This window comes from Anolis carolinensis, chromosome 1 (assembly GCF_035594765.1).
Source record: "Anolis carolinensis isolate JA03-04 chromosome 1, rAnoCar3.1.pri, whole genome shotgun sequence".
Lineage (NCBI taxonomy): Eukaryota > Metazoa > Chordata > Lepidosauria > Squamata > Dactyloidae > Anolis > Anolis carolinensis.
Window position 1 is genome coordinate 236047092 of NC_085841.1, and position 14776 is coordinate 236061867.

General features: G+C 36.8%; 1 protein-coding gene across 2 annotated transcripts in view; it reads right to left on the minus strand.

The window, feature by feature from the left end:
- Positions 1–14776, minus strand: part of zdhhc5 (zinc finger DHHC-type palmitoyltransferase 5) — a 46795-nt gene that overhangs the window by 18366 nt on the left and 13653 nt on the right. The window contains exons 2-3 of one of the 2 annotated variants that reach the window (XM_008110979.3): positions 13346–13654; positions 12208–12359 (exon numbers count right to left, since the gene is read on the minus strand). In XM_008110979.3, the coding sequence (XP_008109186.1) occupies positions 12208–12311 (104 nt within the window). In that variant the 5' untranslated portion in view covers positions 12312–12359; positions 13346–13654. Of the gene's footprint in view, positions 1–12207; positions 13655–14776 lie in introns of both variants that reach the window. The other variant, XM_003214959.4, reaches the window with a different exon arrangement.

Sequence of the window (14776 nt, forward strand, 5' to 3'; positions counted from 1 at the left end):
GGCTTTCCCATTGAAGATACTAGTGTAATACCCTAATCTTCTTTGTTGCTGGGAGTTTAATCCCAGAGATTTAGGGCAGCATCTGTCCCTCTCTCCCCAATCAGAGCAGTCTGTGATAAACAGATGGATTTATGCAACATGAGTGAAGAGCGGCTAAGAAAAATGCATGGCTACTGTAACAAAATGACATATGGAGCAAACCATGTAATTGACCAAAATTCAGAAGCCATTTAAGGTGTCCACAATTCATATATTAGACTAGTAATGATGGTGAGGCATATATCTCTGTTTATTATATGTATAGTTCCATTGCCAAAATATCCACAAGGCAAAGCCTATTCAATTCCTTCTTTCATTTGTGGGTCAGTGGGAGCACAAGTTTAATCTCTAACACAGGGCAAGCAGGAGGCCAAAGTAACAGCTAAATACTGACTCAACAAACCCTGCCTACTGGCACTGGACATGCTAATCATTGAAACTGCAGTGGGGTGGTGGTTGGAAACAGGGAGAAACTCAGACTTCAGTGTTTTCTGAACAGCACTATTAGGCAATGCAAACAGATTCACAAAGCCAGGAAATGAGATCTGCTAAGTATGTGTCACAGAGACACATCTGTAAAAGGAAAGCAACACAGATCCTTTTGTGCAACAAAGTCACCTTCACTTCCTTTCTTGTGACTCAAGTGTCACAATGATAAGGAATCAGATAATCTGAGTAAATTTATCCCCTTATTAGAACATCCAGAAGAGGCTAAGGTCACAGAAAACTGTCCAAGGATAAGGAGAATTAGAGCATCCTGGAAAATAAGACAGAGGGAAGGATATGACACTGCAAGTGCTCAATTCAAAGTGCTTCACATTTGTTTATTTTTAAAAGATCTCTTCTTAAAATACATTTCAGCAAGTACATTTAAAAGACAGAAGAACTACGTGAAGAGGCAACATGTAGCAGGCGATGATGTCGCTTTGGTCTTTTAATCCTTCAATTCAGAAGGAGCTCATCTATACGGTAGTTTAATGTTAAAGTCTTGAAGAAAAAAATGACAGAAACAGCAAATTAGGATGGTGATGGCAAAATTAAAAGCAGGCAAAGTGTTCAAAGCAGGTGCCAGAGGCTCCACCCTAGCGGAGGAGGCAACATATCAAAGATATATTCTGGCTGGAACTTTCACAGCCTATCCTAGTAATTAACCCAGTTTATTTTATAACTTTCTTTCTCCAGAAGAGATCCTTTAGGTCAGAATAACTCCCAAACATGAAATATGACACCAGTGCCGAGCTTACTTTTATATTTTAAATGTTGCAACTAACTGGTTTGGAAAAAATTATTCATTCATAACTGTACATACATTAACCTTCCCAGGTCTCCAAAGTAAAGTTCTGAACCAATTCAGAACACCATATAGCACAACGGCAGAAAATAGATACAGCCATTACCCTGAAGGACCTGGATATATTCATGCCAGTCGTAACAGGTCACATTACTGCCTCTCCCAAACAATACAGTCATAAGAATTATAATTTTTCTAATTAGTACTCACATCCTTAAATGTATACTCCCAAAAGGAGCATCTGCCACCATGGATACTGCCAGACTGTGGCAGGAAAATATAATGGGCAATTCTTTGGGTATCATACAGCATGGCTGAAAACAGAAGTGAAACAAATAAATCTGGGTTTACTAAAACCAAAGCTGGACATAGGGAAACAGAATCACTCTAGAATCTGCGTTTTCCACTTCATCCTGGGCCAATGATACGGTAAAAAGTCCCGGGATCCACTTTATCATGTGGTTAATGCTCATCTTGTGCAATCAAGTAAGACTTCAATGAACTACACAACAGAGGAATTGCATAATACAGGGGCTTTTAAACTGTGCTCTGTGGAGCCCTTGGGACTCCGTGGTGATAGTGAGGGGCTCTGTGGAGCCATGCTGCTTCCCACCTCTTCCTCTTTCCTCCTCCTGAGAAATGCAGGGAAACAGCAGAAGCATCTTCCAGGGGCACCGGCTCTTTCTCTCCCACCACCCACTCTTTTCCATGCCGCCCAGACCCTTTCCCCCTGCCCCCCTCACTGCCTAGACTCATTTTCTCACTGCTCAGACCGTCCCTGTTCTGTCCCCAAACTATCTTAACTACTTGGAAGGCGAACTGGCTGTGCAGGGAACAGATAAGATACTATATGGTTGAATCAAACAAGAATTTATTAACTGACAAGAATTTTAGACTTTCTCTCCTCCTGAGTCTCACTATAAAGTCTTTATTAGGAGAGGTAAAGTCTTTGAGAAATGCAGAAAATTCTGCCCAAACTGGGGCTCTTGAATCTTTATTTCTTCTATTGTCTCTTTCTTGTATGATATTCAACTGTCTCAATATTTAACTCTGACTGGACATGAACACAGCTCCGACTGGACATACTATTTTGTAGACTTTCTGGCCTTCTCTCTTCACCTTCCAGTTACCAAAAAAGCTGACTCCGCCAAGAACCAGAAGTGCCTTGCCTGAGGCTCCGCCCCTGACAGGGGGCAGGACAACGGAAGCTTCAAAGCGAAAGGGGCTATATAGACTGACCCCGCACAAAACTATACACAAAAACGCTAATTCTCTCCAACTAAAAAGTGCTGATAGGGGTAAACAATAAGAGTTCTTGCGGAGGCATGACACTCCCCCTTCTTTGCTTCTAAAACTCTATTTCCCTCTCACTGCTCAGGGGATGTTTTGATTGTGTTTTTCCTGCATGGCAGAAGGGGGTTGGACTGGATGGCCTCTGAGGTCTTCCACTGAAATATTGTTACGTTTATGTTGGTTAAAATTGTTCTTCATTTTTAAGTATTGTATTGTTCATTCTTTCCTTTTCCTTTTTTTCTTTTTTGCACTGTGTGAATTAGTTCACACAAACACTCTCCATTCATCTGCCACTGGCTCGGCCCATGCCTGACACATATATATTATATAAATATATATACATATTTCGGAGCTCCACAAGAAACTTCTGCTTCAAAAAGGGCTCAGTAGCTGAAAAAGCTTAAGAATCCCTGGTATAATATTTTGACTGTGGTTTCATGACCCAATGACAATCATAGCTTTTTCAAGGTTTTGAGAGTGCAATATCCTGAGACTCTGCCAGATAAATAGGCAACATTTTAAGCTTTAGAATCCAAGATGCCAATACCATGTCTACTGAAAGTGGCATGCTAATGTTGGGGTGGATGATATCATGACAGAAGTCAAACTGGATCAAGACATCTTGGCTTGCATAACTATAGCAGCATCCCATATCATTTGATCAGCTGGTGATAAACACATATGAAATTAAAATGGTGCATGTGCATACTTACATTAGGCATAATACAATCCAAAATGTACATAGATATTACAATCTGAGACTTGACAAATCTAGAACAGCATTCTTAATTTTTCTATGGCACACATACACACATCTCAACTACAGTAATAGACAGACTAAACCACTGGTGAATCTTACCATCCCCTTTGGCTAACTGGACTGACTTCAGGTTAAAAAAAAATCAGAGGACAGTTCTTACATTATTTTACAGAAAAGAAAAAGAAAAAAAATGTGATGTCTTCATCATCTACACTTAAATTACTTAAATAAGTTGCTTTTGTTTTCTTAACATTCGGTTGCAACTTTGCTTTTGCCCTTCTCTCACTTTGATCAGTAGTTGTTCTAGGTCTTTGCTGCCTTCTGCTAGTAACATAGTAACATCTGCATATCTTCCATTTTTATGTTCCTTTTAACAATTTTTATCTCCTTTTGAAGGTCTTTGTTGTACAACTTGAGCATCACATTGCTCACAATGCTTACTACTAATTTTTATCTCCTCTTGAAGGTCTTTGTTGTACAACTTGAGCATCACATTGCTCACAATGCTTACTACAATCCCTGGTGTCTCCTTTCTTGGGGACTGAAATGTAAATTTCCAAATCTGGAGGCCACTGTTTTGCTTTCTAAATTTCTTGGCAGAATTTTGTTAGAATTTACATGAATTCTATCTGTAGTTTGGAACAGCTCTACTGGCATACTATTTGTGTATGGTACTTTCCAGTACATTTAATCTATCTGATTTGGGAGCCCTAACAGTAGCAATGTTCATAGCAGTATACCTTTTCATGTCATGGGAGAATGCAATTCCACCTCAAGGAAAGAGACACTATGAGGCGTTATTATTAAACTGGAACAGAAAGATCATTCACTTCTAACAATCTATAAGGAAAAGTTTTCACTTTTAAGTAAAATCTGACATTGGTCATATGAGAATTAGCAAAGTCAAGTTCTTGTACTACCACTATTTTTTAGTTGTTACTGATAAAATTGATTACTTGAGCATATAATTATTCCAGCTTTAACACAAAGACAAAATCCAAGTGAACATACAAGACAGATCAGCAGAGATTACTGTAGAGCTCTGTTAGACTCTCCTACAAGCATGACAATAGTTAAGAAAGGTTTTGACCATCTGGTATCTTTCAACCACATTGAACTACATCTGTTATCATCCACAGAACTTACAGGCCATGCTATCTGGACATGATGGCACTTCTAGATCAACACATTTAGTTAGGATGTACAGTTGGAGAAAAGTTGAATCAAGCCTTTATCTGGAGGTTTTTTTTAGCACAAGAAGTGGGGAGCTTCTAAGATCTGAGAGCAAAGATCTCGGAAAATACACATTTTTGGCATTTTCCAAATTCTGACTCAAAATGGCATCTCTAAGGAACATGGAGACAATTCCACTTCTGGGAAACAGTCTAGATTCCACCTCACAATAATGTTTTTTTAATGGAGGCATTTGGGCGGTGTGAGTACTGCTGGCTACAGTGGCTAACAAGTCAAACTCTTCCTGCCCCTATTTTGAAGATTTGCCTAGCTTCCTAGGCAGTTTTTTTTAAAAAAAATGGACATTTGTTTTTTTGCCACACTGCAACAACCAGGATATCTAAATGAGATCCAAGCAATGGCACTAAGAAAGCTTCCAACTATCCTCTTGTAACATTTTCCTAATTTCAATCAGTTTTACCACTAATCTGTGATTTGGTCTCCTGGAATCAAGCACCTGTTGGCTTTATACAGAAACCCATTTGAAAGACAGTCCAAACATATAAAGCAAAACAAAGCTTTAAAATAAGCAGCCAAGGGGACATGTGAGTTCTTACATTATACCAATGTGAGTTACTGGAAAAATTATGAATTTGAAAAAAAAAAAAACATGCTGTGTGTTTTTTGAAAGCGAAACAAAAATTAATCGCAGCTTAGTTATGTTTTTTATTTGGCAGGCATAATAAAATTGTGAATTCATAACCTGATATGGTCAGAATTTCATTTATATTAGACATGTTATTTATTCTTCCTAAGAATAATATCCAGGGAAAGGCTAAAACTCAGAAACTGAATTGCTTATATAATAGTAAATTAGCATCCATTCATTATTTCTGATTTTAAAAAAAGAAATGGGAGCATTTTCTTTGGAAACATTACTCATGTCACTACAGAGTGCTGTAGCAACAACAAGCTCATTCTCATGATAAAGAGTAATTTTCCGATAGGTCTCAGGACAAGGTACGCTTGTATCAACAGGAATAAACACATTTGGGATGATGTTCAGTGTATGGCATGCTCAGAAACCTAATAGTGGCTATCTGTGGCTACATGAATTTTTACTATAGTACTTTAGTCCATGTAGCTTCATGTTCAACAGAGAATTAAACTGAATTGGCGATAACTTCATAGAGTTCATTCCAAATCTAAGCATGTCTACGACCCCTTCCATACAGCTGAATAAAATCTCGCATTTTCTGCTTTGAACTGGAATATATGGCATTGTGGACTCAGATAACCCAGTTCAAAGCAGATATTGTGGGATTTTCTACCTTGATATTCTGGATTATATGGCTGTGTGGAAGGACCCTAAATTTCAGAGACTGGTGGATCAGTAAACAAGCATTTAAAACTTTCACCTTTCCAACCCTAAAACATTTCAAGCCAAGTGTGGGCAAAAAAGACAGTGATACATTATTTTAGCCAGCCTGTAGCAACACACAAAACACAGCAATGTCACAAATACCATTCTTTACTGTTGCTTTTCTACTAGCTCTGGCATTCAGAGGGTCTTATATTACCATTCTTAATCACTATTGTAGCTACTGTAATTTTTATCAGTTCAAACAACTCCGAAGTATTAGAGTGCTTTGATATTTAAACTAGGAATGTTCACCTTGGTTCACTGAAACTCTTCTTTCCCACTAGAACTTTTCCACGAGGAAAGGTTTACTGATTAGTTTAATCCAAATCACTTGATTTGATTCTCTTCATTAAATCCATACATTAAAATGGACTATAGGATTATAACTCCTAAACCAGGAGTTGATGAGCCAATAGCAAGTATGGCTTGTGAAGTCACAGGATGCTATATAGCAGCATCAGCAGAAGCACCCTTCAATTTGCTCCTAAATCTTCCTATGCACACCCTGCTGAAAAAATTGATTTGAAATAATGGCAAATAAAATCTCAAAAAGTATGAAATATTTTTAAGTACCTGGAGATTCCCCACCTTGCCAAATAAAATGACACACATAACTATGGAACATCTATAAAGATAATTAGACGCACGGAGTAAACAGGAAGATTCGAAGCAGAAAAATACCAAAAACTAACAGCTGGTGGTCTATCAATTCACTTTCATTGACTTCAATTCCTATTGCTGATGCTATTTATCTATAACCTGTCTTTTCTCCAGAGCTCGAACTCAAGAGGAATACAACTACAACACCTGTTGCCATGGCCAAATCGGGCATCTCGAGGAATTCAAGGAGGTGGCACACTAACTTTCATTGTTTAAATGCATTCTTGGCCCTTGCAGAGCTACCTAAGTGTCCAAAGCTCAAACTTGTGTCCAGGAAAACACCCAATCTAATAAACTTATGTCTTAAGAGGGCAAACAATCCCATCTACCAGGGGCAGAATTCCTATTCTATGATCTACCTGAATGACCAGAAGCACCATTGTCTTGTCTGGACTACACTTAATCCACGTCCCCTCTTTTAACCTATCACTTCCATAAAATACTAATTTAGAACCACAGCATTAGATTTCAGTGGAAAGGAAAAAAAATATGTTATCAGCATACTGATGGCATCAGATCTCAACATTCCTGATAACCGCTACCAATGATTTCATGTACTACATGCTACAGGGAAAAGTACAAAATCCTGGGTTATGGTTAGAACAGGAATTTTTCAGCAGAAACCTCTAGGTTCACCTTTCTAGGAAGGAAAAGAGACTCTCTAAAGTAGTACTTTCAAGTCAAATTCAAATGAGATTGTCCAGAACTGGCATGACACAGTTATTTTATGTAAACCTCCAATAGAGCTCTTGCCTTTGAATACTCTAATGCCAGATCTATGAAACAAGGACTGGTTTGAATTTAGTTCAGTAGTAAAAAGTTGAAAGACCACAACTATTTGAAGCTCAATTTGTCTGTAGTTTCTACGGTCACTCTCTCTAACCTTACTACAAAGAAGAGCTTACTTGGAAGACAAAACAGTAGTATACATTAGTCAAGTCTAAATATTTCTGTCTGATCTTGGAAGGTAAGCAGGATCAGCCTGGTTAGTACTTGGATAGGAGACAGTCAGTGAATACTAGGCGCCATAGGCCAAATTTCAGAGGACAGAACTGGCAAAACCACTTCTAAGTGTTGTTTGCCTAAGAAACCCTTATGGCATTTATGGAGTCATCATAAATCGATGGGTGATTTGAAGGCACATACAAATACAGACACATTACATAGAGACATCCATTTCAATTTGAGAATTCATTTGCTATCCCATTATAATTAAGGAACTATGGATGGCCCAGAAAAATAAAATTAAAAACTCAGTTCATACATGCATGCTTATTATAGGATGAAAAGAACCTTCATAAAGTGAGTGACATATGTAATATGTCAGCACAGTTCATCAGAGAGAAATTTTATCAATCAATGACAATATTTCTCCACAAGCCATTTAACTGCAATGAATCAAAAGATAAGAAAACAAGCAAGATATATGACCAAACGTGAATTGGCCCAACATTAACTTCACATCCCCCCCCTCAAAAAATAATGTGCTCCCACTGCCTGCACTGCTATCCAAAGAGCTGTGAAAATGCTGTACGATAATCTCAAACAAATGTACGCTTGGAAAGATCTGCAAAGTATACAGATACTATATTTTAGCAAGAGGCTGGATGGCCATCTGTCGGGGGTGCTTTGAATGAGATTTTCCTGCTTCTTGCAGGGGGTTGGACTGGATGGCCCGTGAGGTCTTTTCCAACTCTACGATTCTATGATTCTAAGTTTTTATAGGATATGTATTCAAGAGTGTAGGCAGTCCCCACCCCAAGTTATGAACAAGATAAGTTCTGTACGTTTGTTCTTAAGCTGAGATAGTATACCGTATAAGTTTGAACAGGGAAATTTTTAAGTATAACACTATCTATCTATCTATCTGTCTGTCTGTCTGTCTGTCTGTCTGTCTGTCTGTCTGTCTGTCTGTCTGTCTATCTATCTATCTATCTATCTATCTATCTATCTATCTATCTATCTATCTATCTATCTAGGGATAGCACAGGGAAGGATTAACAATCATGTGTTGTTTTGCCATCTATGCCCCTGTTCAGAAGATTTCACCTCACTTTCTCTCCCTATGTTAAATAGATTTTGAAACATTTGGCTTGATCTGGAAACAGGGAATAGTGAGAACTTAAGATCCAGATAGACTCATCTGGAGGAATAAAGTATTTCAAACAGCCTCTTTCTAAATAATGAAAAGTTGTTTTTGATAGCAGACCAGCAACCAAAAAAATATTGCATCAAATTTTTCACATCCTTCTTATAAATTGTCCCAGCTAACAGTGTAGTGTGGCAGCAGTATTCTATACCAGCTTCCCAATATGTTTCAAAGACAGCCCCATTTAAAGCATGTTACAGTAGTCAAAGACAAATGTCACTGAAGCCGCTATAGCCAAATCTTACAATTTGAGTAATGGGTGTAGTTGGTGCGCTAAACTAACATTCCTAGACAGTGGACTTTTCTGCAATGCCACACAATGTAACTACTGTTTAAAAATCTCAAAAAATCCTTCCATAATTGCTTTGTTCTTATGACCCATTCTACAGCCAAAACCCTTTATTCATGATATAGGACTCCAAATATACAGTCAAGTTATGACTAGTGGTGTTTTTGTTCACTGATTTACATGCCTGAAACCATGTACAGGGTGCAAGCATCTACAATAATGAAAATGATGAGTTATGTATAAATGTATTCAAGAGTTGCTAACTGATATAATACAGGCTGATTTTATTAGCTGCTGCTGATATCCTTTTTGAGATTTCAAAGCTGGGGAGGGAGAGAGAACAGATACATTTGAGAAAGGGATATTTACTCCTTCATAATCAGTACCATGTTTTGTGAGATAAGATTTTATTCCCAAAATGCATAGCATGACACAGCACTGAGGGAGTCATGAAGATTTTAATATTCTTCCAATGTCTACTGTTGGTCATTAATACCGTATGAGCCTTTTTATTTCTAAATAATAAAAACCTTAATGAGGTTTTTTTTGGCTTTTTGATGTGCTAGGCCACAGCATGTATGATCCCAGCCACTGGTTGTGATGTCTGAGGATGATAGGAACTTTATGGCAAGACATACTCAGGGCATCAAGCTGAAGGAAACTACAAAGTTCTTTTTATTTTATTATTAGAAGAAACTATAGTTTTTATTTTCAGGTTCTTCTTATGGCAACAACTAAAACGTATATATAGGAATTTGCAGCTCTCTTTTTAGTATTGGATACATTTGCAATTTTGTTTGTACAATACTAAAACATTTATACTTTAAAGATAATCTGATACACACATAAGCCAAAGCTTACTACAGAAATTGGCTTTCTAATTTCAGGGTAAATGTGAATGATAAATTTTATCCCACTATTTTGATAGTGATTTGGTTTTTATGACACTGTTCATTTCAATATGCCCTATAAGAAGTTCCAAGGCCTTCAAACAACAAGTATATTTTATCTGAGATTATTTGGCACTGGAACTGCATTCCACTGAATTAATTATGGAGGTAGTTGTACTGAAGCTTGTGTAGATATGTCACAGCAAATGGTGTGAAGATAATGAACAAGTGGTACTTTGTTTTTGCTTACTTAACATTAGTGCCAAAACACAAATATTGTTTGGAAGTATGGGAAAATCAAGAAAGGGGTAAAAGCTTCTGCAAGTTACTGTAGATACTGACTTTAGCATAGTGTGTGGCTATCCCCCCAAGGTGATGTTTCATAGTAAAAAAAGATACACACACACATTTTTTGTAATGGTGTTCACAGTGTATGACACATAAAAAGTCACATGGGTGAGGTAGCTACACCCTAAAAAAATTACTGAAGCCACTTACAATTGCTAAAGTTTTTCTTTGCTTTATGAACTATGTATGTAAACAAGCAATATGTTCATAGTCCTGATTATTGTCAACTATACGACCTAAAAGTGTAGTATCTTGTCCAATTTTTTGCAAAAGTTATTGTGTATTGATGGAACTGACTTCTAAATAACATTTCCCATCATTGTGTAGTTTCCAGTTGCCTGAAACTACGTACAGAAATGGTATTAAATTACATTTTAATATACTATTACAGATACACAAACACATTGCACCAATAATTTCTTAATAGTGAACTGGAACTTGATACTGCAGTTCAGTATACTGTGGATATATCAGCTAACATGATTTTTTAAAATTTTAACATGAGATATTAATTTCATTCACATTGGTATCTGAGCAAATGGAATCCCTCTCTTATTTTATGAAAAGAAAAATGTTCTCATTGAATTTCTAGAGATGAATGGTATCTGGAATGGGAATATAAGGCACTGTAGAAAATTCTTTGCACAACTATTTTATTTTGCATGCCCAACATATTAGTCTTTACAAAGACCAATCAATCATGTTCCTTTCAGAGCACATTGATAACTCTGTGCCCTTAGAGTCATCTAATAACATCACAGTAACTTCACACACTGAACAGCTGTATTTAAACTAAAAAAGGTTCTTTAAAATTTGCACACATTACCAATGCATAAATTGTATGAATGGGATGATTTAATGTGATTAGAATCTTCAATGAAATAAAGGAAAATCTTGTAAGTTCACCACATGTGTGGTTTAGGTCTGTCTTAAGCTCTGTACCAATAAAGAAGAAATATTCCTTTGATGTCCTTAAGACAACAAATGTAGAATACTCTAAAATATGGATCTACTACCCACTATTAACAAAGTGTCTTGAAAATTTTAGGCATTTCATTCTATCCTTGTTTTTATGATGACCACCCAAACCACTAGTTCCTATATTCTAAACAAAATATATCTTGCACAGTTGCAAACTAGTGTTAGAGATGTGAAAATGACATAATTACAATGGATTCTGCAAAATGCTTTACAAATTTCAGAGATCAGGCAAGACCATTAGGTTCTTAACTACAGTGGTTACAATCTCAAATGATTTTTTTCATCAGCATCTTAACAGCTCATATCTACCATCAAAATGTCAATTATAACGGATATATCATATTGAACAAATTTTCTTTGGCCTGTGGAAGATAAAACATTATTCAGAGCCCTATTTACTTTTTGGCAAAGGACACCACCACTCTGTACTGCAGGCGGATCTAAAGTGATCAACAGATGAAGCAGCCACAACAATGATCATCCAATTGAGCTCTCTCATTCTTCCTCACTCAGTGAAACTTCATATTCTATATTCATTCCCAATACTGCTTACAATGTGCAAGGATTTCCATCTTAAGAGCTGCAGGAATTAAAATTATCACAGAAACTCTAAAATAAACCTTGTTTACCAAAAGAAAGAAAGCTATAATGCCCTTGACATTTAATTCATATTAAATTAGTTACACATTTCAATAAAGCCCCCCCAATTAGTCTCAAAAACAGGTGAATTTATGTCTTGATTAGATTAGATCAAATCACTTCTAGAAAGTGAACATAATAGAAAGGCATGTATAGCTGGTTTTTACATCCTGTGGTACAAGATTTTCTTAATATGGGTAGTGGTTTTACAGGTAATTCTGCCAAGCCCAACCCAATCTACCCATCCCAAATATTAAATTCTCTTGACTCACGTAAAAGCGAAGAAGAGCGTTGTGGCTCCTACTAGGAAGATTGCAGCAGCTGATACTGGGACATACTTGCTGGGTTTGAATCTCTTTCCAGATGCTGCTGGCATGTTGGAGCTCTGGTGGATGATCCGCCCTGCAGCATAGCCCAGGCCCAACTGGACTCAGAAAGGACAAGAAAAATGGGAAGAGGGGCCCTCAGATTGGAAAGCAATGTGTGCAGGAACAAGTTTAAACAGTTTCCCAAGTCCTTGAAGTTAGTTGTTAGTGGAGTGAGAGCAGAATGACAATATAATCAATATAGTACGGATTTCAACAAGATCTTGAGTAGTTTTCACAACTGAAAGAAGTCTCATGAAACAACCAGGGAAATTCAGTACCTATTCACAAGACTTCTGTGGGGCAAGAAAAATTTAAAAAATACAAAATAAGAGCTTGTACTCCATTTTAAAATGCTAGTGACTCAGCACAAAACAGTGCAAATTATGCAAGTTCTTGGACAAAGCAAGCTCTGAAAGAAAATGTACTCTTTTAAGAAACTATTGGAGATGGTCCTCTTCTGAAGGTGACACAAATAGTTAAAAAAAAACGTAGCAAATGAAGTAACTGAATTGTATCCTCCAGTGCAAAACAGAAGGATAAGAGATGGATGATCCAAAAAAAGGTGAGAAAAAAAACTAAAATGTGTCACCAGTTTGGGTTTTAGAGTTTCATATATTACTTTATTTGGGGAAAGCCCTTTGTAATTTCCAAGGCAGAATTTGGGCAAAATTCTCCTTTTTATTCTGCTCTTTGTATAAAGTAGTACATTTTTGTGGTTGCTCAGGTGAAGGTTATCCTTCTATCAAATCTACCAGTCTTGCACACATCTTCTTCACCTCCCCCAATGGTCCTCTTTTTCTAGTGTAAAAGCACTCCCCCAATTTCATCAGGAATAGGGCTGTCTGTCTGGCAGTCGTTGTTTAATTTTGTTTATTTCTCTCTGGACTGCTAAATCCAGGCAACAGCTGGTGTAAGGTTGATCTGTAAAGCCTTTTCTTTCAAGGGGGAGTGAGGGACACTCTGGAGGGCTGTCGTTGTGCTTTCTTATTATTTGTGCCCTTGTGAACAATGCTCTGAATCCTTTGAAAATATTACTTGTTACCTTTCAAAACAGGAAAAAGAGTTTTGGGCTTCTTCTATAATGATCCATCAGTTATGTCTATAGTAGACTGAGACAGGAGATTCAGTTTTCAAATTATGGTTTTCAAAAAACCAAAATACAGTTGAGAAGAGGGAAACTGTTGTCTGGGCCTTCCATATCCATGATGTATAACACTTTGTCTTCTCCAGGTTACTCCACTGTCATGATCTCATAACACAAGACAAATCCATCATGATTCATTCATTCCTTTTGTTTTAATATTCTTAATATTGCTTTAAAAAGCTTTCCATCTTGAGCTCTTTCCTTCACCTAGAAGAGAAAAGATAGTATTTAAGAATTTAGGAATTTCCAATCTATAACATATTTATCTAGCACATGGCAAAACACTGCATCTGTAGCACAAATCTAAAGCAGAAGGAAAGCACTATACTTAATCAAGAACCTATAATATGTGATTTTCATGACTCAGTTTCCATATTATGGCATTCATCTCACATATTCGAACTGTCCAAAATTCAGCATACTATAAACTGTTAGGGGGCTCACACATGCTAATATTACACTTCTATTTCATCCTTTCTCCAAATTATACTCTCAGCACTCTGGTTCAACTGCCTTGCACATTTCTTATACATTGGAAATCACTAAGGACATGTGTTCGTTGAAAGTCTTTCTCCCATTTCTTTTAACACTCCTAAGCCATATTAGCCACTTACAAATGATCATCATTATGGACTTTAAGCCAACAATCAATAAGCAAACATTTACTCCAATTTCTATGAATTCATTCCCTACAGTTTATTTTCTTGTACAGAAGAATCACAAAGGATACCTGCTGCTCTACACCAAAAAATAAATACTATGCTTGTCTACATGTTTCTACATCAATTAATATGTTGCTGGTACATTTTAGGGTTAGATCTAGTAAACTACAATATTTCTCAAAACCAATAGCTGCTTTCCTGGCTGGATGGTTAACTGAAAAGGGACATTATACTATGATAGAGAAAGTAACAAATTATAAAATTATCTGAAAACTTAGCAATTTTCATGAAAAGACAGAATCCAATAAAATCCTGAAGGATTCAAACAGCCTGGATTCAAATTTCATTTTACAGCCAAGCTTTATTGTTAGAGCACTTCAGGGTCAAATTTGTACTTTCAAAAAAACCTTTTCTCTCATTATATATCCAAGTTGCATTTTAAAGTAACTTATTATAAACTGGTTTCATTGTTCTTCGATTATCTGTGTGAAGGATCCTCCATTTTTTCCAATGTCACCCCTATTTTCTGCAGTTTATAATTACCATGGCCAGAATAATGTACAGGATTCACACATATATAAGCATTGGCATTACGGTGCTATGCAATGAATCCTGGCCCAACCCATTCCTATCTTCACTTACCAGGAATCAGCTGTTGTAATTAAAG